Genomic DNA, 20217 nt, shown 5'->3' with positions numbered 1-20217 from the left:
TTTCTAAGCTTGTTCAGTGAAACCCTCTTCAGATACTCACTTGTCTGGAGGACTACCCCATAAGGCCAGTGAATGTTAGGAGACAGCTCCATCCCCATTGTTACAGCTCATGTATTCAGCTGTCTGCAGTGGATCTCCATTCGTATAATGCTCTCCCCAGTGAGGTTCATCTAGTGCCTTCATCAATAAAAAATATTGGTGGGTGGGGGTGCACGTACACGCACACACACACATCAATATTTTTTTCTATATAGTTATGTGAAATGTTCTGAGGCTTAGAGAAAATTGACCAATATTAGGACGTATTGTTTAAATGTTATATGGAACTTTGAGCACTTTGTTCTATCTAAAGTACACTAAGATCCCACTCTGTGAACGCTTGTTATATAAACCTTCAATTATCTGCACTTGAAAGATTTCTACCCTAATATCACTAAATAAACATCTGATTTAGATGCCCCAACATACAAATCAGTTAGCAGTTGCTCAGAGCCCGGAAAGGTTTTCTGACTGAGTGTGAATCCTGCAAGAGTAGTTAGAGATTCAGAGAATCAAAGTTCTCCATCCCTTGCTTTTTTATTTTGTTTAGCATTGCAGTAAAAAAACAACACCTATTTTAATGTGAATTTTCCATCGTTTTAATCTTGGGGAATATGTTGCGTAAAGGTATATTTCAATCTGGTTGTTTCTTCTTTTTTGTAGAATTCTTTGCTGAACTGGATAAAGTGATGGGCCCTCTGATCTTTAATGCAAGTGTCATGACAGACCTAGTACGTTACACAAGACAGGGACTGCATTGGTTGCGTTTGGATGCCAAGTGATAACTGGACTAAAGAAATCTAAAGCATAGAAGATACTTTTCTTGCTGCCTCTGATTTTTTTTCAACACTGTGTCATAAAAAAATAAGGAAGACTGCCATAATGCATTGCTTAGTGGACACTGAGATTAAGGAATGCTTTCATGTCTCTCCCAGCATCATGTGTTTGAGAACCTCCCAACCATCATGTTAATGAACTTTTTCAGTTGTTCCATTTTTAAGGTATTTAAAAAATAGTTTAAACTCTGCAACGTTTTAATGTAAGATGGATTCATTGAGCTGCAATTGGATTGGAATTCTAGTAATTATGCCTAACAAATCTGTTTTAAAACCTATTTATTTTAATTTGTTTTTGAAAGCTCTATTTTGGGGCTTTTTAAGATTTAGCAGTTTTTCCTATAAATTTTACCTGATCAAGTACTTAGTGACGATAAAATGTAGACACTTTATTTAAGTATTTTGTGAGCTTTGTTATTCTGTAATGTCTTGTGGTGGTAGAGCTTGTAAGAGAAAGTCAGGGTTGATAGATTCTAAAGTGTAGGGACATATTTTTGTGAATATCTCACTTAAACCCCTAAATGACAGCCACAGGTTTACTATTGTACTAAGTTCCAAGGATGTTGTTCTATACATTAAGCCATTTTATTTAAGTGAGATGTTAAAAAAAAAAATCTCTATGGACACTTAGCTTCAAAACACATGTCTTAACACTAATAATCTCAAAACCTTCCAGGAAGTTGCATTTAATGCAATATCAAAGTGATGTGGGTCTCTCAATTGAGCTTCAGTCTGCAGGTGTAGACCAGAAATGGTTTCAAATGGACAATCTTCTGCTTTAGTGCAGCCTCTTGTTTCCTTGCTTGTCTTTATTAGACACTGAAGCCACTAACTAACTCACTCCTACATGGAAATGATGCTTGTCTCATTTCCAGTGGTAAATCAGAAAATGTGAGCAGTAACTTAACACCCTTGGTTTTCTCACAGATAGGAGTACGCAATGGGCAACAGGGGGTTGAGAGTAGACCTATGATTACAGGGACATTTTAAACTGTTAACATCCAGTTGATTTAAAATCCTGCTTTTACCCCATTTTACGACACCTTCCTTAATGTTAAGTGTTTGTGATGGGAACAGAATCTTTAATTTTCAAGGAAATAACTGTGATCAGCTAAAATTATGCATGGAATTCTAAGTGACTGCTTGAAGGTTACTAACCAGATCACCTTTCCTGACGAAAAGAATACTGTTTAGCATCCCTAACATGTCTGGTGTGCCTTATGCCTTTTTAGACTAAGATTTTGAATACTGTTTACAAGAGGTTTTACACTTAGGACCTGGTATACTGTATCCAGTTGGTCTCCTGCAGTACTTTGGTAAAATTCCGCTTCCTTTTCCTGGTAACTAGTGGCTGTCATTTGTTGAGAATACACACATTGGTTATTTGTTAGAGTCAAACTCTGAACCCCTCTCTGTGTGGGGTTGTGGAATGCTGCTTTACCTGCCCTTGTCCCTGAACCCTACCCCAGATGTAAATGTGCATGTTCAAGAAAATGATTGCACTAAATTTATGTCTAGCTGTATAGCTATGTGCCAAAATGATGGCGAACGTTGAAAGAAGGAATAGAATTCTACATTGATTAGTACTGCAGTGTGTCCTTGGGACGTTGAGAAACTTCATAAATTATAGTCACTAAACTATAGCTTGCATAGTCACGGAGCCTTGTGTTCGGATGTTTTGTACTTCAAGGAATGCACAGGTTCTCTTACCTTGATACTTTGAATTGTTTCCGCTGAAATCAACTATCCCTTGGTTCTGTATTCACAATCATTAATGCTGTTATACTGTTGCACTCTTATCCACAAGAATGCATTGTAAGAGTGGAGAAAAAAATACGAAGTCGCACCCATGCATACAAAAGATGATAAATCAAACAATATTTGAGAAAATGATGCAGCCTAGGATGATTTACTATGGGCAAACTGAATTTCAGTTAAGCAGTAATGGGTGATGATGTATTAAATGGCTACATATTCTTTTGATGTCGCTGTTTGGCCATGCGAATACAACTGCTGTCATATGGAACCTTCTTTAAACCGCTTCCTTGGCAAGCAGTTTATTGTGTATGTGCCCGGCACACAGACTAAGAGAGTTCCAGATTATTTTTTAAAAAATGAAATGGTTTCTGTGGTCCATTTCATGTGAGCTGCTTATGTAGAGGTACCAGTCGCGTGAAGCAGTTTTAAAGCAGGCGCATTTTCATGTGCTTTGGTCCCAAGATGTATAGCACAGATGCTAACTCAGATCCAATGGGTAGGTTTTTCCTTAACATTCAGAAGTGCCTGGCACACTTATCATACCGAAGCCTCTACACTGTTAGCAGGAGTTGGATTACAAGCTCACTTGCTGTGTAGTGCTGCAGTGATCAGCAGGGTGATTTGGCTTGTTTTTGTACCCAGTTACCATAACTGCCAGTGGGGAAATCTCTCTCGTTTTTTTTTTTAAAAAAAACATTGTTTTCAGAAGTAGAATACTCTATATCAGATTGGATTTTTTTAAAGAAGCTTCTTCAGATGAATCCTAGACATTTGTATGTTTAATAATTTAGCAAGGCCTCTGTAGTTTTAAATGTAGACCTAAGCTAGCAAGCATTATCTTTTGTAATATATGCCTCCCAGAGGTATTATTTGTATTTCCTAAATATGAGCAGTTCTTTTCCTTCATGAATGCAAACTGTCTAGCAGTTTCCAACCAGTTAAATTAGGAGTTGACAAAATTTCAAAATGCCATCGAACTTTGAATTCCTTTGTCTCTGATCTGAAGTGCATGAGTAATTTGCCAAAGTTAATTGTTAAATGCAAACACATCATGAGCTTTTCCTTCTCTTCTCAAAGAGCAAAAGCAAGCTTAACATCTGCCCTTAAGATGCATTATGTGTATATTTTGAGCACTGGCATTGTGCTGTTGTCTCTGTGTGGAAACTCTGGAATAAGGGGTTTTATGGTTATGTATTTACGCATATCAATGTTGCTGTGTATCCCAGTGATGAGCCTTTTAGAACTGCTTAATAGTCGGACTAGGCTTGCTCAGGTGTTCAAGTAATTCTGAATTTTCTCTCAAAAGTTGCAGGGTCATAGGAGAGCAATTCATGAATGGTGGCACGAAATCCACCAGTGGAATTCTTTTGGGTGTTTCACCAGCCTGCTGGCAGTGAGTGGGTGAGACACTGTAGCATTAGAAGCTACAAACGTTTCACCTTATCAGTCTATTCTGACTAGCATGTCCCCAAACTAAAGAACAATTCTGATGGCAGATCCCCTTAATAAAATGCCTAGGAAACGCCGACCTTGTTGACACTTAGCTACTTCATTTTGTATCTTAAATGAACATTCAGGGTACCAGACTAAGATGACCCAGCGTGTTCAGTTCAATATGATTTAAATCTCTTGGCTGTAAAGCAGAGCAAGTGGCTCTTGACCTTTGACAGCAGTATGCAATTTGTAATATACATGTTTCTAATACATATATCTACATACATATATAAATGAATGAACTCAAGTCTGTCCAAAGTTTGTTATACTTGTGTTAGGTTATAGTACAGCTGACTATATCAATATATTTATTGAGTGCTGAGCCATCCTCATTTTGGTGATGGTGATAAACTTTGCATATTATGCTGGAGTGCTATCAGTTTCTTTTAGATTATTGAAGCTTGATTGCTGTGATTTTATACACGAGAAAACCTGTAGTGTGTGTTATGAGCAGCCACAGCAGGTAGGGAGTCTGGATATAATGGAGGGATTGCCAAAGGCAAGTAAGACACAGCTGTAGGCAGATAACCATGAAGATTGCCAAATCTGGCAAATATCGGGAAAGACTACTTTTGCTATATATAGTAACATTTCCCTGCACTGTAAACTTTGCAGTATTTTGTATTAAGGGGGTTTCGATGGACCTGAGCAAATCAAGTCTGAATACATTTTACCCATACAAGGAGTAAGCAACAACCAGACCACATGGCAGAGTCCAGAATGGCAAATATTTCATAAATATTTGCTTCAAGGACAGAATGACGTTAAATTGAGTGGAAATCAGTATTGTGGGAAGTTTGGGTTTTCGGAAGCTAAGTTAATGTTGGAGATCTTTCAACAAAGTGTAGCCAAAGCTTTTACTGGTGTGGTCCATTCAGCAACTTCCCCCCAAGACCTAGAAAATGCAGGTTAACTGTAAGAGTATGAGAAATCAGTTTATTTGGGTGGGTACTGGGGTGTTTATGGCATTTTAAAAATAGCAGTTATGGGAAATGGGTTGATTATAACATTCTCACCAGAGTTAAGTTTTTTGTAGAAACCCGATTGTTTTTACATTATGGCTTCTCCCAATTCACCTAAGCTTTAAGCAAACTCAGCCGAAGACATTTTGTTGCTTCCCGCTCAGATTAATTGTCAAAGTGGATCTAATTTTGGCTTGTCTTCCCAATTCCATGTGTAAATGTATTGACAAAGCATTTGTTTCTGGTAATGTAACTGTACAGAACTGGTGTTGGCAAAGTGGACTCAGACGTTTTCCTTCTCCTAGTTCATAGATCACATCAGTATTGGCAGCCAACATTCCAAGATGGTTGCACTAAAATAACATAGAACTTGGCTTCATGAGCCAGGCCAAAAGCCTCTGCAAGCACAGTTGCTGGCATATGTATCTGGTTCCATTTTTAAATGGTTTTAAGAAGTTTTGTATATGGAGGATAAAGTGCTTATATATTTATTAAAGATCCTTTATCATATTTGAAATTATTTGGTAAAGGTGGCTTTTCTTTTCCTTTTGGGGGCAAATGTGTCGGGAGGGGGGAAGTTGTTTTTAACCTTTGGCTTATCAATTTAAAAATATATAAAAAAATCCCTTCTTCAGCATGCAGCTTGGTACTGAACATGATTGGCAGGATGGCTCTCTGTTGTATGCTTTGTACATGACATGTCCATGTCTTATACATTTTGTTACTTATCAATGTATTAGTCATCTGTTTTCAACCAAAACTAAACTTTTAAAACAAAACTGTGATCCCCCCCTTTACTTTGCAATATATTTGAAATTTCAAAAGGGTACTTTGGGGCTCCAAATTAGGATTTCTAAGTCAGTATGTGCATTTCACGTATGTTAATGGTGAGCAAAGTATTATATACTAACTAGATTTCCCCCCCACATCTGTATAGTATATCTATGTATTTTGTGGTATTGAGATTATAGAAAGTTTAGTGTCTGAAATATGCGTTTAATGTGTATTTTTAAACAAATTTATGGCAATTAAATATTTGGAGAAAAGGGTATCACATTTCAATTTGTAAAGATCTTTTTAACTACTGTGTCATTAAAATGCTTTGTACAATGCAAAACTGTAACTGGAGAAACTAAGTTTAATAAATATCAAATAGATTTTCTGTATTAAACTTTATAAGCACTGTGCTTGAATTAATCCTTTTGTATGGGCCTTTCTACAAGAGCATTACACATTGGTTCAGAAAGAATTGTTCTGTTGTAACTGGCTTAATAGTAAGCCAGTTAATAGTTCTGATGTAGCTGGCTTAATAGTAAGGAACTGGGAGTTTTCCCCACTTGGAACATATGGGAGCAGCATACCACTTGTGGGCAAAGTGGTATGCTGCTCCCATATGTTCCAAGTGGGGAAAACTCCCAGTTCCTTACTATTAAGCCAGCTACATCATTCCCCACCACAAAATTAAAGTTTGAAAGGCAAACATTGGAAAAGAGATAGCATCAATTGTGGTACTGAGGTGCTTATTGCCCTTACGCTTTTTTTTATTTACCAGGGTTAAATAATTGCTTGAGGATTTAATGGGGAAAAACCTGTATCATTCCCTTAGCTCCTGTAGAATGGTAAAGATCTATAGTTCAGCTTTGCTCAAAGTACTTCCAGGGTATCTTCCCAGACTTGGCTTTCCCTTTTGGCTGGCATACAAGGCACATAGCAAAGTGTGTTTGCTTAACAGCTATTTAATGTCTTGCATAGAAAAACATGATAAACAGTACAAAAAATAAGATCGGTTTAAGCTACTTTAGCTTCCTCTAAAGGACCGGTGATGGAAAGATGTAGCCTAATTAAAATGTGCTTCTGACACGTTGAAGTCCTTTGTAGGTGTCCATACAACAGAAGCTTTCATTGAAAATCTTTGAGCACATGATGTCAGGAGAGGTGATAATAAATAAACAGGGAGGAACATTCTCAAAAGCAGCAGCAGTTTCTTCACCTTAGTGAACAATCACTCCTGCGATACTCTTAAAGAACAGTGTTTGTTTCTGAAAAAGAAAAAAGCAATATACAGAGAGGAATTAATATACTTTAATACAGCTCTGTAATATGAAAGCAAAGTTAAACATGATGGTTTTTATTTTAAAAAAATCTGATCAGTCTCTGGTATTTGTCTTAAGGGGAGAGCAAATAGTGCCACCAGCAGACATTTCATTAGCACAGAGTAGTTTTGTTTTTAGAACTGCAAACCAAAAATAATTTTTTCTTTTAGTTTTTGGTGCTCAGTTGATGTACATTTTCAGGAAATATTCTAATGACTAGCATAAATATAAATAGCTTTATTGATTAGTCTGTGTTTTAGTGTCTTGATCCTAAACTATTTTCACAATTGACATCTCTCTTATATTTAAAATATTACCAGATAATCTAGATTGTATTAAAGGCTGTGTCGTTTAAAGTTTATTCAATTTAAAATTGGACAGTCTAGATTTGCAATTCCTATCATTCTGATTTTTTTTTGTGGGATTTGGAAGCCCAAAGAGTCACATATGTTCCTCATTTCTGTTCAGGATGACTCGAATGGCTGCCCCAGACATCATGGAATTCATTTCAAGGAGTGAGATAGAAATTACCTGCATAGTCTTGTGGCACATTCACTGTTATCCCTGCATGCTGCGCCAATTGGTCTTGAGATCCCTCTCCAGAAGGGTGTCATTCTCTTTGGCCTTGATAGCTGAGATTTTTGTGGATGCAGAGAGGCACAGTGTGTCTGAAACAGAATTGTAGGCAGCTGTTATATATGTTGTTGAGTTCCATTTAGCTATTAAGCTCTTCTGATTCTCTGCAGAATTTGACTGAAGTCTGACATTTCTATATGGAAGCTATTGTTTATTGCTGTTTCTGCACAACCATTCTCCAGACCAGTAGGAATTTCAAAACCTAACACTTCATACATCCAAAAATACACAACTCAGTGGAGTCCCTAAGTACACAGTTTTACTTTCCAGTACAAGTTACTGGTTGGCATTCATTTCTATGGGACAAAAGTAGAGCTTGGGGCTCTGTTGCAGTAAAGGCAAAACAGGCCTTTGCCTGGCCCAGTTAACACACACAACCTGTGTGGCAACACAACATGTCTGCTCCAAAGTCTGCTTGTAATAGCCAAACCCTCCTTCCAAACATGCATGGCATAATGATGAGTGGAATGCTAATAACAGCTATCAGTCGTGCTGTCTTGGTACGGCTGGTAATACTGGTCTCTATGCTTGGCTATGTCAAGTTAACAAAGACACCTGAAATGCATGCCATGCAAATAAGCTAGCATCTCCCTCCACTTTGGAATTGAAATGCCAGAAGTGTTCTTACCTGAGTCAGCAGGACTGAACAAGCGACGATGACTGCCACAACTTTCAAACACTGCATCATCTTTGGATAGCTGTCGTACGACAATTTTTCCCAAATGATGTTAAGTCTATTTCAGACATACTTGTCCAGCTGTTCTGCTTGGACTTTTATAGATGCAAATTGGCATTGCATCAGCTTATTAAAGGAGCAAAGATCACCCTGAGAGGCAAAGGGATTTCATAAGTTAATGTCTACTAAACTGATAGTCCAAGGTCTGTCCTGGAGGCTAAATATATTTACTTTTCCAGCACTTGTACTTTGATCAATGTATCAAACATGCCAACCGCTCCTTTTTTTAAACCTAGATCTCATCCAATGTTTCACAGTGTACCTGCAAAAGGGTCAATGGTCAGAGCAGAAAGCTTTTTTTACACACAGTTTCTTGGGGTTAAATGAAAAGAAGTGGGGTGATGGTAAGAGAGAGGGGATTCAAGCAATTTGGTTTTACCGGAGGGTGGTGTCTTTTTGCAGTCTCTGGATGCCCATCCAAAGGGCTACTGTTTTTTTTTTTAATGATTCAATTTTTATTTGATTTTCAAAAATATAAACCTACAACAAAAAACTATTCAAAATCCAAATATCAAGATTACTCTGAATCTCCTGACTCCCCCCCCCCATCCCTTCCACTGGTCTTGTTGATAATATTTTCAACTGCGTATCAGTACAGTACCTCTCCAATTCTTTGTTATTCTAAATTATACATACATTCCATTCCATTACAAGTGTGGTTAAAATCCTGACTGTGTTTTAACCTGCTTACAATGATCTTGTATATAAATTAGAAACTTTTCCCATTCTCTTTTAAAGTTCTTGTCGTCTTGATTTCTGAACTTCCCAGTTAATTTTGCCATTTCGGCAGAGTCCGTCATCAGTCTTTTACCCTCTGTAAATTTGCTGGATGGGTTATAGATCAATCCTACACCGTCCAGCCTTTAAAGTGTACTTTTCAGAATGTGTGCTAATTTGCAACCACCCTTGAATGGCACAGGCTGGCACCGTCCCACAGTTACGGAAATCAGCTAGGCTGAAGGGAAGCCTGGTCAATGAAGGGCCGACAGAGTTACCCCTATACTTGTTGAAGTGGCTTCCTTCAAACTGAACTGATCATACTTTGACCAGGCACACTTTCCCACTAGTTCTTATCATGTTTGGTATCTTTAGGTGCCAAATGCCTGAATAGGGAATCATAACTTCCGAATATGCAGCAACAACACTGTGCGTCAAACCTCTTCTATACAGCATCAGAGCACCTAGAGCAGGGTTTGCCAAACTTGGGTCTCCAGCTGTTTTGGGATTACAGTTCTCATCATTGCTGACCACTGGTCCTGCTAGCTATGATGGGAGTTGTAGCCCAAAAACAACTGGAGACCTAAGTTTGGGAAACCTCAACCTAGAGCAGGAATCCCCAAACTGCGGCCCTCCAGATGTTTTGGCCTACAACTCCCAAGATCCCTAGCTAACAGGACCAGTGGTCAGGGATGATGGGAATTGTAATCCAAAACATCTGGAGGGCCGAAGTTTGGGAATGCCTGAACTAGAGACATAGCACAGTAGGAATTCTCCAACCATTAACTCCAAGACAAGCCATTGTCTCTCATCTCAGCCCTCTCTCCCTGCCTGGAAAACGGGAATAAGATCAAACTGCCCTATCTGCTAGAGCTGCAAAAGCTGCTGGAATCATTGCGTTTGTGGCCTGGCTCTTTTCTCCAAGGCCCTTCCTTGCAGCCCTGATTCTTCCCAGCAAATCAATTTTCCAGACCAGGCTCTGCGGGAGTGTGCAGAGTCAAGTGCAGATGAAGGCCTCTTCATCTCCATCACCTTTCAAGTACCTCACCAAAGACTTTTGAGTAAGCTTAGCAGTCATGGAATAAGAGGTCCTCTGCAAGAAGCAGAGAGTAGGAATAAATGGACAGTTCTGCAGTGGAGGGATGTAGACAGCAGGGTCCCCCAAGTATCAGTTTTGAGGCCTGTGCTTTTTATTTGTTCATAACTGGTCTAAAGTTAGTGAAGTAGTCAAGTTTGCTGATTATACTTAACTGTTCAAGATGGGCTTTTTAAAAGGATTGTGAAGAGCTGCAAAAGGATTTATCCTGAATGAATCGGCTGTAAAACGGCAAATGCAATTCATTGTGAACAACTGTAAAGTGATACATATTTGGGAAAAAAAACCTAATTGCACATATTTACATACAGAAAGTTGAGAAGGAGGGGCTCAAGTTAAAAAAGAAACCTTGAATGCTGCTCTGGGTGGTGGGAAGGACAAGTTAAAATAAAACAGGTCTGAAAGGGAGCAAACAGGCAGTGAGCTGCATGTCGGGAGAATGCTGAAGCAGTGCCTGGCTGACCCCAGCTGAATGAGGACACCAGTGGCAAAGAACAGGTTGTGGCGGAACCTGGCTGTGACGTGGCATGATCTTATCTCAATTAAGCACTCACTTGGCACTGTTCAGTATCTCTCTCCTGAGCAATTCTAGGAAACCGATAACCTCTCCATTTCAAAACTGGGTTGAGTTTGCTGTCTGAGGAAAAGGACAAGATGGTGCCTCCCCCTTTAAAAAGCAGAAGTTGACTAGACTGGCAGGTGAATCTTCAACAATAGCAATAGGATGGAGTTCCCCACCACACCTTGAAGTGTAGTGGTTGTGTGGCAAACCAGCCAGGGGGCTCAGGAGGAACAGCTGCTAGAGGGTTGCTAGCCCACAGCATCTGTCACCTCGGGCTCTTGCTTCACTGTGCCTAATTGTAGGTTCAGCCCTGTGAGATTTTGCTTAATGGAATGCACAGGAAGTAATTTAATACACTCCCTACAAACCTGCTCTAGGGGAGCAGAAAAGGCACATCTCCTTTCTATCCTGTTTGCCTGGGAGGTTTCACTGCTGAGGTGAAAGGAAGATATGGCAAATGGGTTTGTGGAGACAGGTGCACACACACCCTTGTTGCGACCACATCAGAAACATAATAATGAAAAGAGCAGTAAAACCCCTGTTTTACAGACGAGCTTGCAAGGTTTTTATTTGATTCCATGCTACAAAGCTAAGATTCATCAAATTTCTGAGCTGTCGGCATCAGATTTTGATGTTACAAGTTACAAAGTGTATTCTTTATGTACCTTGTGTTTTGGACACTAGAGTACAAAACGTATTCCCTGTTTTATATTAGCTGTACAATCTTGCATTCACATTTAGGAATGGGAGCAAATTATGTTTCTTGCTTTTGATATTTGCCCTAGGTACTGTAATTAATTATGGGGGGTGTGTGTGTGTAGAGCATGCATAGATATTGGCTGTGTGTACTTCAGAAACACAAAAGTGGAGGGTTTAAGTGTGGCTGACTCTGCAATCCTATGCATGTTTGCTCAGAGCTTAAGTCGCACAGTGCAAGTTCCACCCAGATACATGTGCACCAAAATCTTTGTTCTTTTTGCACACATTGCACATCATACTGTGTACTAGTACAGGAACAAAAGTTTATGCAATTTAACTCAAAACCCATACTCATGTTCTAAAGCCAGTAAATATTTTTAAAGTACTGTTTTGTTTCATCTTATTGTTTCAAAGATTTGTTTGAGTGTTATTTTTATCAATTCCAACTAAAGACTTGCTTTTTTTTTTTGAAGTCCAGTAGTAGGGTTTTGGATTTTTTAAAAAGACAGGTGATAAACGTAACAATAATAATAATGTCAACAACATATGAAGTGTTATATCAAAAGATAACACTTCATATGTTGTTGGCATCATTAGTACATTTATTACCTGTCTTTCACCAGCAGGTCCCTGGGTGGCCTACAGCAACTTTAAATTCAGTATTATAAACAGTTAAAACAAGTTACAGAAATAGCATTATTTTTAGTTTTTATCTTGGTTATTACTGGAATCAGCCCTCTTGGGTTTCCACCAATCCCATTTCAAAGATAAGGAACTGAAACTGACAGGAACTCTTTAGAACTCGCTGTGAATACAGTTTCGCCATCACTTGTCTACTCAGGAGGCAGTACTGTCCCAGTACTTTTGCACTTGACACAATTGCTGTGTGTGTACTCTCACCAGAATTCTTCCCTTTCAGCAAGAGGGTTCAAGCCCTCAAGCCCAAGTGAGACTCCAGAAATGGTTTATCTTTGTTAGAATTAAGTTACCAAAAATTAAAGAGCCACGTATGAATCTTTAGAAGCTTCAGTATGCACCGTGGAGCAGAGAGTGTTTTCAAAAAATAAGAAAACTGGGGCGTGGGGGCATTGCTCACCCCTGTCCCACCCTCAGGGCTGGTGCTAGGGTTTTTTGCGCCCTAGGCGAGATCACCTTCTGACGCCCCCCCCTTAATAAAAAACAAACAAACAAATAAATAAAAATAGAAAAAATAAAAAATAAAAAAGTATCATCATGGGGCTATAAAATCTTTATAGAGATTTGGCTGGGAAATGGGTAGATTTCAGTGGAGTGATTTATTGAGCTATTTTTAAAAAAGAGAGAAACGCACAACCTGTACTTTGAAGTAATGACATCACAGCATTAAAAATGAAGCGAAGTTATATTTGAGATGCGAGGAGCCCAAAGAATTCACTTTTCTTGCCACATGGGGGTCAGTCAGGGAGCCCCTTTCCCAAAGCGATGCAACGGGTGGGACTGGCTGTGACCCTCACGAAGCGAGGCACGAGGGGAACTTTGTCCACGCTCAGAGGCAACTTGTCTCTCTTTTTTTTACTACTAAAAACACTGACCTCGCAAGCCCTCGAGTGAGCCCCGGCAAGAGCAAGCGCTGGGGATCTTCATCTGTCCCGGCCCTTCCCCTCACAGATGGCGGTTGCTGGGGGAAGCAGGTGGCGGCGGAGCCTCTCGTGGCAGAGGAGGAGGCGGCCATACCAGGCTTGGTGCTCCGCTGCGCTCCCCCTTCCTTCCAGCTCAGGGCGGCCCTGCCCTCGCCTGCCCCTCAGAGCTGGGGCGTCACGTGGGGCTGGGCCTCGGAAACGGCGGCGTCCTCTCCTCCTCCTCCTCCTAGCCATGCATCAGCCATCTATTCGGTGGGTGAGCATACACAATACTTCACATACAGAAGTCCATTGCTGTATAGATAATGTTTTGTGTAAAATACTATTTTGGCAGAACTGACTGCACTCTCTCTCTCTCTCTCTCTGCCTGCCCTTGCCTGTTTTCCATCTCTCTTGTTCCCTTGCCTGTTTCCACTCCCACCCACAAATCCATCGACTGGGCTTCAGATGTATTTCACCCTAATTTGAACAGAGCATGGACAGACAACCACTGAAATAAATGTCTTTCAAATATTTGGGCATTTATTTTGTGACTGGCAAATAAAACCTGAGGAATCCAGTATATAAGATTCAAAGCATCCCTTCCTCCACAGCATTCCAGCATTTCTGTGGAAGCGATGGCGGAAATCTGACCAATGCTGATCAGTCTCTTTGAAGCCAAAGTAATTTCCTGTACCTTGTAGTACAGGGGTATGGGGTGGGTAGTGTGCATATTTGCTTGAATGCCAAGGTTTTAAAATAGTAACACCTCTCAGGATGGGGTGGACTCCCCTTGGAGGTTTTAAAGCCGAGGTTGGATGGCCATCTGTCATGGATGCTTTAGCTGAGATTCCTGAATTGCAGGGGGTTGGACTAGATGACCCTTGGGGTCCCTTCCATCTCTACAGTTCTATGAGTCTATGATTTTTGAGTGCTTTGGTACAAAGGCAGCATATAAATGTAGTTAAAATGAATCACACTTTGCTCCCACTTCCAAGACGTTACCAGAAACGACTGTGTTTTTGTGTAGGGTTGCCATATTTTGGAAATTCCCCTCGGATGTCGTTTCAGCCTTTGGGATCCTGCTAATGTCCGGGAAAATCCAGACATATGGCACATATATGTTTGTATCAAAGATTCACCATTGCCTCTCTGGAAGTTCTTACTCATGAAACAAAGAAAAGACACTTGCTTTTAAAATCCCTATTAGGGTGATAACATCATTAAGCCAACAAAGATATAACAACATATTGTGAAAAAGTTTCCAGTTCTCCAAACACTTCATCTGGCTCAGAAGCAGGCAACTGGGCACAACTCCCATCAGCCCCAACCAGTATAAACAGTGATCGGAGATAATGCAGGTTTGTAGTCCAGCAACATGTGGAGGGCACAGAGTTTGCTACCCCTGTTGTAGGATGGTAAACGGAGAAAGGGCGGGAGGGGAGAAAGCAGCTTATAGTGATGTTATGGATTCTGCATCTGTTAAAAGACTTTAGATGGGATCATAGAGGAGCTGGCATACTGTACATTCGAGTGAGCCTCTGTTAGGTGCTGGTTTCCCGTTGCCTGTAGGGATGCTGGGAAGGTGGAACACACAACAGTTGTGTGTCAATAACTGAAACCCACTTGTAACCATGGTCTCCCGCTGCCTAGTCTGAAAAGGAGTTCTGTAGAACTTGAAAGCTAACACACTGCTCTAATATGGCTTTCGGAATTTTTCGTGTGGGCTAGCACAGATACCTTTACCTTTTGGGTTGCTTTTTAAATTTATCATTCAGCAGCAAGCAGACAGATCAAGAGAATTTTTTTATTTCGTTTCGACTACGTCAGACCAACATAGCTACCTACCTGTAACTAGATCAAGAGAGGTTTGTAAACAGATGCACTCATGAAGCTATTCAAGCAAAGGATGTGCAAGTATTTTATGCCTCTGATTACCAAGGAAATTGAGATAGTGCAAATGGCAACATACCGTATATTCTGGTGTATAAGACTGGGCGTATAAGACGACCCCCAACTTTTCCAGCTAAAATATAGAGTTTGGGATATACTCGCCGTATAAGAAATACAACCGGCATATAAAATGACCCCCGACATTTGAGAAGATTTTCCTGGGTTAAAAAGTAGTCTTATACGGCAGAAGCTTAAGTAGTACAGTTAATGGTTCATCTCTTGCTTTACAGCCATTAACTAGCCAATGTGATGTGGCTACCTTTTTTTGCTCTGAGGGCCACATTGATCCTTGTCCCGCCTTCCAGGGGTCACATGGCAGTGGTGGGTGTGGCCACCCCACATTTGCCCACACAGTCTTGCAGACACACACACAGAGGCACACAGCTTCCCCTTCTCAGCTGGTCCATGCAGGTCATATGAGGAAAGGGCCTATCCCCCTATCAAATATTTGATTTTATGACCCAGGGAGGATGCCAGGCTCTGCTCACCCTGTCATGATGTTTACTGCCACTCCCTTTTTAGAACTGCCAAAAGCTCAGTCATGGGAGGGTGGAGATAAAAATTGCTCGGGCTGGATCAGGCAACTGCTTTACAGCTTAGGAAGCAGTGGCTCCATTTTGAAAGAAGTGCTAGGTTCTGCTGAAGTTCAAGTGGCACTGTGGAAAAGGATTCTGCTGAAAATGCACAATGGTCTGTAGGTATCCAGAAGAAAGTGGTTAGAGATGTGAGCATCTCATGGAGGGTGAGGCAGAAGATCTCAGCAACAACAAAGGGCCTGAAGCAAACTTTTTCAGCAGGGGGCCGGTCCACTGTCCCTCAGACCTTGTGGGGTGTGTGTGGACTATAATATATATTTTTTTGGGGGGGGGGGAATGAACGAATTCCTATGCCCCACAAATAACCCAGAGATGCATTTTAAATAAAAGGGCACATTCTACTCATGTAAAAACATGCTGATTCCCAGACCGTCCGTGGGCCGGATTTAGAAGGCGATTAGATAGGCCTTAGTTTGCCTACCCATGGTCTAATGCAGGGGTGGCCAACTCCCAAGAGACTGTGATCTACTCACAGAGTTAAAATCTGGTGGTGATCTGGGGGTTCAGGTCAAAATTGTTGAGCTTTTTTTAGGAAGGAGGAAGGCCCATTTTTTAAGGGTTCAGGTCAAAGTTGTAGGGCTTTTTTTAGGGGGAAGGAAAGCCTTGTTTCTTTGGGGTGCAGGGCAAAACTTTTGAGCTTTTTTGGTGGGAGCCAAAGTTGTTGAGCTTCTTTGGGGGGAGCCAGTGATCTACCAGTGATCTACCACAAACATCCAGTGATCTACCAGTAGATCACGATCTACCTGTTGTACGTGCCTGGTCTAATTGAATCAGTTTAAGACTTGTTGTTGTTCTCAAAATAGCCACAGGCACAAGGCAGCACAAAGGGGAACTAGCCTGAATGATGTTGTTTGTCCATTTGCAAGGTGAATGAACATTAGCACACTTGGCAAAGCCTATGTTTAAAATTACACAGAACAGGGTGATAAGAGGATGATTACTTGTAAATACAAGTGAGATCTGCAGCTAAGTTCTGCAGTGTGGAGTGTTCCTTGTTTTTGGCTGGCTGGGCTAGTACCCTGTACTCTTCCAGTCCATACCATTCCCCATCTCTTCCCTTGACCTCACCTAAAGATTTAGCAATCCTCCATTGACCTTACTCACGTCTTCTTTGGGCTGTTTTATGGGAGGGCTGGTCTTCCCCTACAGGCTTTTTCTGAAGTGTTCTGTCTCCCCCACTGTCAGCAGTCAGCCAGCTTTCTGTGGGCACTTAAGCATGATCTCATTGTGTTGGTTTAGGGGGTTTCCTCCCCCTTTGTCCCCCCCTCTAAACATTGTTTTTTTCTGCAAACCTTGAGGTTGCCTCAAGCATGCTAATTCCTTGTGTGTGTCTATTGCACTTTTGACTACATAAGCAATGGCACTGAGAGAAGTAAATCAGAATTAGAATTCAAGCTGATAGATTGACTTGTCATGATAATGGAGCTCATTTTTATACTGGCTGCTTTCAAGCCAATACTGAAATATCTACCCAACATGTATGAACAATCTGTGGATGAGTGGAGAGGAGGATAGGGGAAAGCTCACCTCAATGAATCATAACCCCCAAATTCCCATCTTATTTTTTAAAAAAAATTCTAGCTACTTGAGGTATGTGGGGAAATGTACAGGCACTATTGCTGCTAGAAACTAGCCTACTCCCTCATTCTCCCCACCTGCTTTGCTCCAACCCCCAGGAAAAACTCCTGCAGAAACATATGCCTCCAGCCATTGCAGGACTACAGGTCACATCACTCCTGACCATTGGCTACAGTGGCTGGGGCTGATGGGAGATGAAGTTCAATAATATCTGGAGAGCCAAAGGTACCCTACCACCACTTAAAAAACACACACAAGTATAATACATGCTGCAACAGCACATGGATGTGGGTGTGCTCACCTTACACACACACAAAAAAAGATGAACTAGTATGGTTGGGACAGCGGGTGGCGCTGTGGGTTAAACCACAGAGCCTAGGGCTTGCTGATCAGAAGGTCAGCGGTTCAAATCCCCGCGACGGGGTGAGCTCCCGTTGCTGGGACCCAGCTCCTGCCAACCTAGCAGTTCGAAAGCACATCAAAGTGCAAGTAGATAAATAGGTACCACTCCGGTGGGAAGGTAAACGGCGTTTCCGTGTGCTGCTCTGGTTCACCAGAAGTGGCTTTGTCATGCTGGCCACATGACCTGGAAGCTGTACACTGGCTCCCTCGGCCAATAAAGCGAGATGAGCACCGCAACCCCAGGGTCGGTCACAACTGGACCTAATGGTCAGGGGTCTCTTTACCTTTACCTAGCATGGTTGCTGAAACTGACTACTCTCACCAGCCCACCAAAGTCTCATAGCAAACTTGGGAGAGCAGACTTCAAAAATCTCTCCTGTCAAACGGTTTGAAGGCACACATTGAAATTATACCATTGCACTGAAGTAAGTTAAGCATCCATTTGTATGAGAGACTGTACGTAGTCTGCTATGGCCCTCTTTGGAGGAACAGTAGGATGTGTGGCATATGGAAAAAAGCTTATCTACAGTTTGCCTTGACTGGTCAACTTCAGCCAGTCATCTCGGTAGATGGATGAGCTATGGATTTAGGATCACAGCAGACTCTGCATAATGGAGACAGGCCATTTGTCATTAGCTACACAGTAGTATCAACATTCCAGATAGTACTCCAGAAACCAACACCCTGCCTTTAACCAGCCTTTGCCAATCTGGTGCCTCCCCCTTAGCCCCAACAGCACACTTCCTTTCTCTTGCTAACTCCTTTTAATTATGTGGTTCACCCCCCTTCTAATGCTCTTGGACAAAAAGGTATCTGCAGCTTGAAGAATTAGATTATCCCCCCACTTTTATTGTCCATTCTGGGTCGCCCAACCACTGCACAGGGTCCTTTCTCTTGGCAGATCAAGATGAGCAGGTGACAGCAAAGGTTGCAAGGTTTTTAGCTGGGGCAATCAGAATAAGATCAACTGTTGAATAATTGATTCAAAACCCTAAAATGTATTTTATATAATTGACTTTTTATTTCTATTCTTTGTATATCGTATTGTTATTTTATTGCTATGGCCGATGGCTGATGCAAATGAAGTTTCACTCATTCATTCATTGTCTGCAACTTTTATTCCACAACGTGCGTTATGGTCACAATTCAGAGAAACACACATCTAGTTGTGCATGCCCGGTATTTTATTTTTATTTAACAAAATTTATATATCACTTGATTGCACCAAAACAGAGTCTAAACAGTTTACAGACTCGAGGCAAAACAAAACAAAACTGCAGTCACCCGTGCTGCGTGGCAAGCTTAGAGGAGCTTCAAAAAAAGCCACTGGCAGTGCAGCACGGAGGGAGAGGGTAGGAAGCAGAAAAATGCTGAATGTTAAAGCTTGCTGAACAGGCTTAAGCCCTTAATTCAGGGATGGATGTGCAACCTGTGACTTTCTGGATGTCATCGGACCCCAATTCCCATCAGACCCAGTCAATATGACCAGTGGTCTGAAGGATGGAAGTTAGAGAGACCAGAGTCATCTGGAAGACCACAGGTCCCCCACCCCTAAGAAACTCTGGATTCACACACTTCTTAGTGCATTGTCTCACCCACTGGAATGATTTCTGTGGTGTTATATGGATAAGCAAGGCAGTTGAAGTGTGCTGTTGGTATTTTCAGGTTTTATTTTACATTGTAGGGGGAAAACAACTAAGCGATCTAAAAGTTGGAAATGTAAATGTAAATTTTGCTGGGCAGAGCCTTGGCAGCTTTTGACTCAAAACTTCCAGAATGGTGGTAGCAGCAGAGAATTACAGCTGGAATCCTGCCAAGGCTTACTTGGGACCTAACTTCCGAGTAAACATGAATAAGATGGAGTCGCGCCTGCCTGAGTTTCATAGTCATTTCCCTCTCTCCAGGAACCAGAGAAATTAGAAACAAGAGCAGGGCACTCTCAGCAAACTACATTTCCCAGAATTCTTTGGGGGGGGGAAGCCATTAGAGGTTTCAGCAAAATATGGGTTCGGCACGCAGATATACTCAAAGAATGCCCTTAAGGTGCAGAAGTGACGGGTGTGTGTGTGTGTGTGTTAAAGTCTTGTACAAACGTGTTATAACCAGTCAAGCAATGCTCCCGTCTGCCTGTAAGCAAACTCTTTAGAACAAAAGCAATCGCGGGTGATAAAGTCACAGGTCGCGTCAGCTCACTGGCCATTTTCAATAGTCTTGCGGGCGGCCCTTTAAAGAGTCACGCATTTATGAGGCCATTAGCAATCTGTTAGCCTTTGGCGGTGCCAAAACACTACAAGCAGGCTAAGGCTCCGTCGTTGTTATAAGCCTGCTGCGGACTTTTTGCCTGTCCCAGCCTTTATTCTTAGAATTTTCTCAGAAATAAACGGACTGGGCTGGGCGAGGCGCGCGTTGCGGCCGCTGTTTCGTGCAGGGCGAGAAGCCCGGGCGCCCCCCTCGCGCGCCGG

The 20217-nt window shown here is 41.5% G+C and overlaps 1 protein-coding gene and 1 long non-coding RNA gene across 5 annotated transcripts in view; one reads left to right on the top strand and one right to left on the bottom strand.

Moving 5' to 3' along the window:
- The window catches only part of AFF4 (ALF transcription elongation factor 4), a 56196-nt gene extending 49922 nt beyond the window's left edge, over positions 1-6274 (top strand). For all 4 annotated transcript variants that reach the window (XM_035105381.2, XM_035105383.2, XM_035105382.2 and 1 more), the window contains one exon: positions 703-6274. In XM_035105381.2, the coding sequence (XP_034961272.1) occupies positions 703-821 (119 nt within the window). In that variant the 3' untranslated portion in view covers positions 822-6274. The remainder of the gene's footprint in view (positions 1-702) is intronic.
- A 2686-nt stretch (positions 6275-8960) lies between these two features.
- Positions 8961-18868, bottom strand: LOC132591731 (uncharacterized). The gene is made up of 2 exons (XR_009557149.1): positions 13200-18868; positions 8961-10588 (listed from the first exon to the last, which is right to left on the bottom strand). It is a non-coding gene; the product is annotated as an uncharacterized LOC132591731 (long non-coding RNA).
- Between the last annotated feature and the right edge of the window lie 1349 nt (positions 18869-20217).

This window comes from Zootoca vivipara, chromosome 2, assembly GCF_963506605.1.
Source record: "Zootoca vivipara chromosome 2, rZooViv1.1, whole genome shotgun sequence".
NCBI classification, from domain to species: Eukaryota; Metazoa; Chordata; class Lepidosauria; order Squamata; family Lacertidae; genus Zootoca; species Zootoca vivipara.
This window is presented reverse-complemented; position numbering and strand designations above follow the sequence as displayed.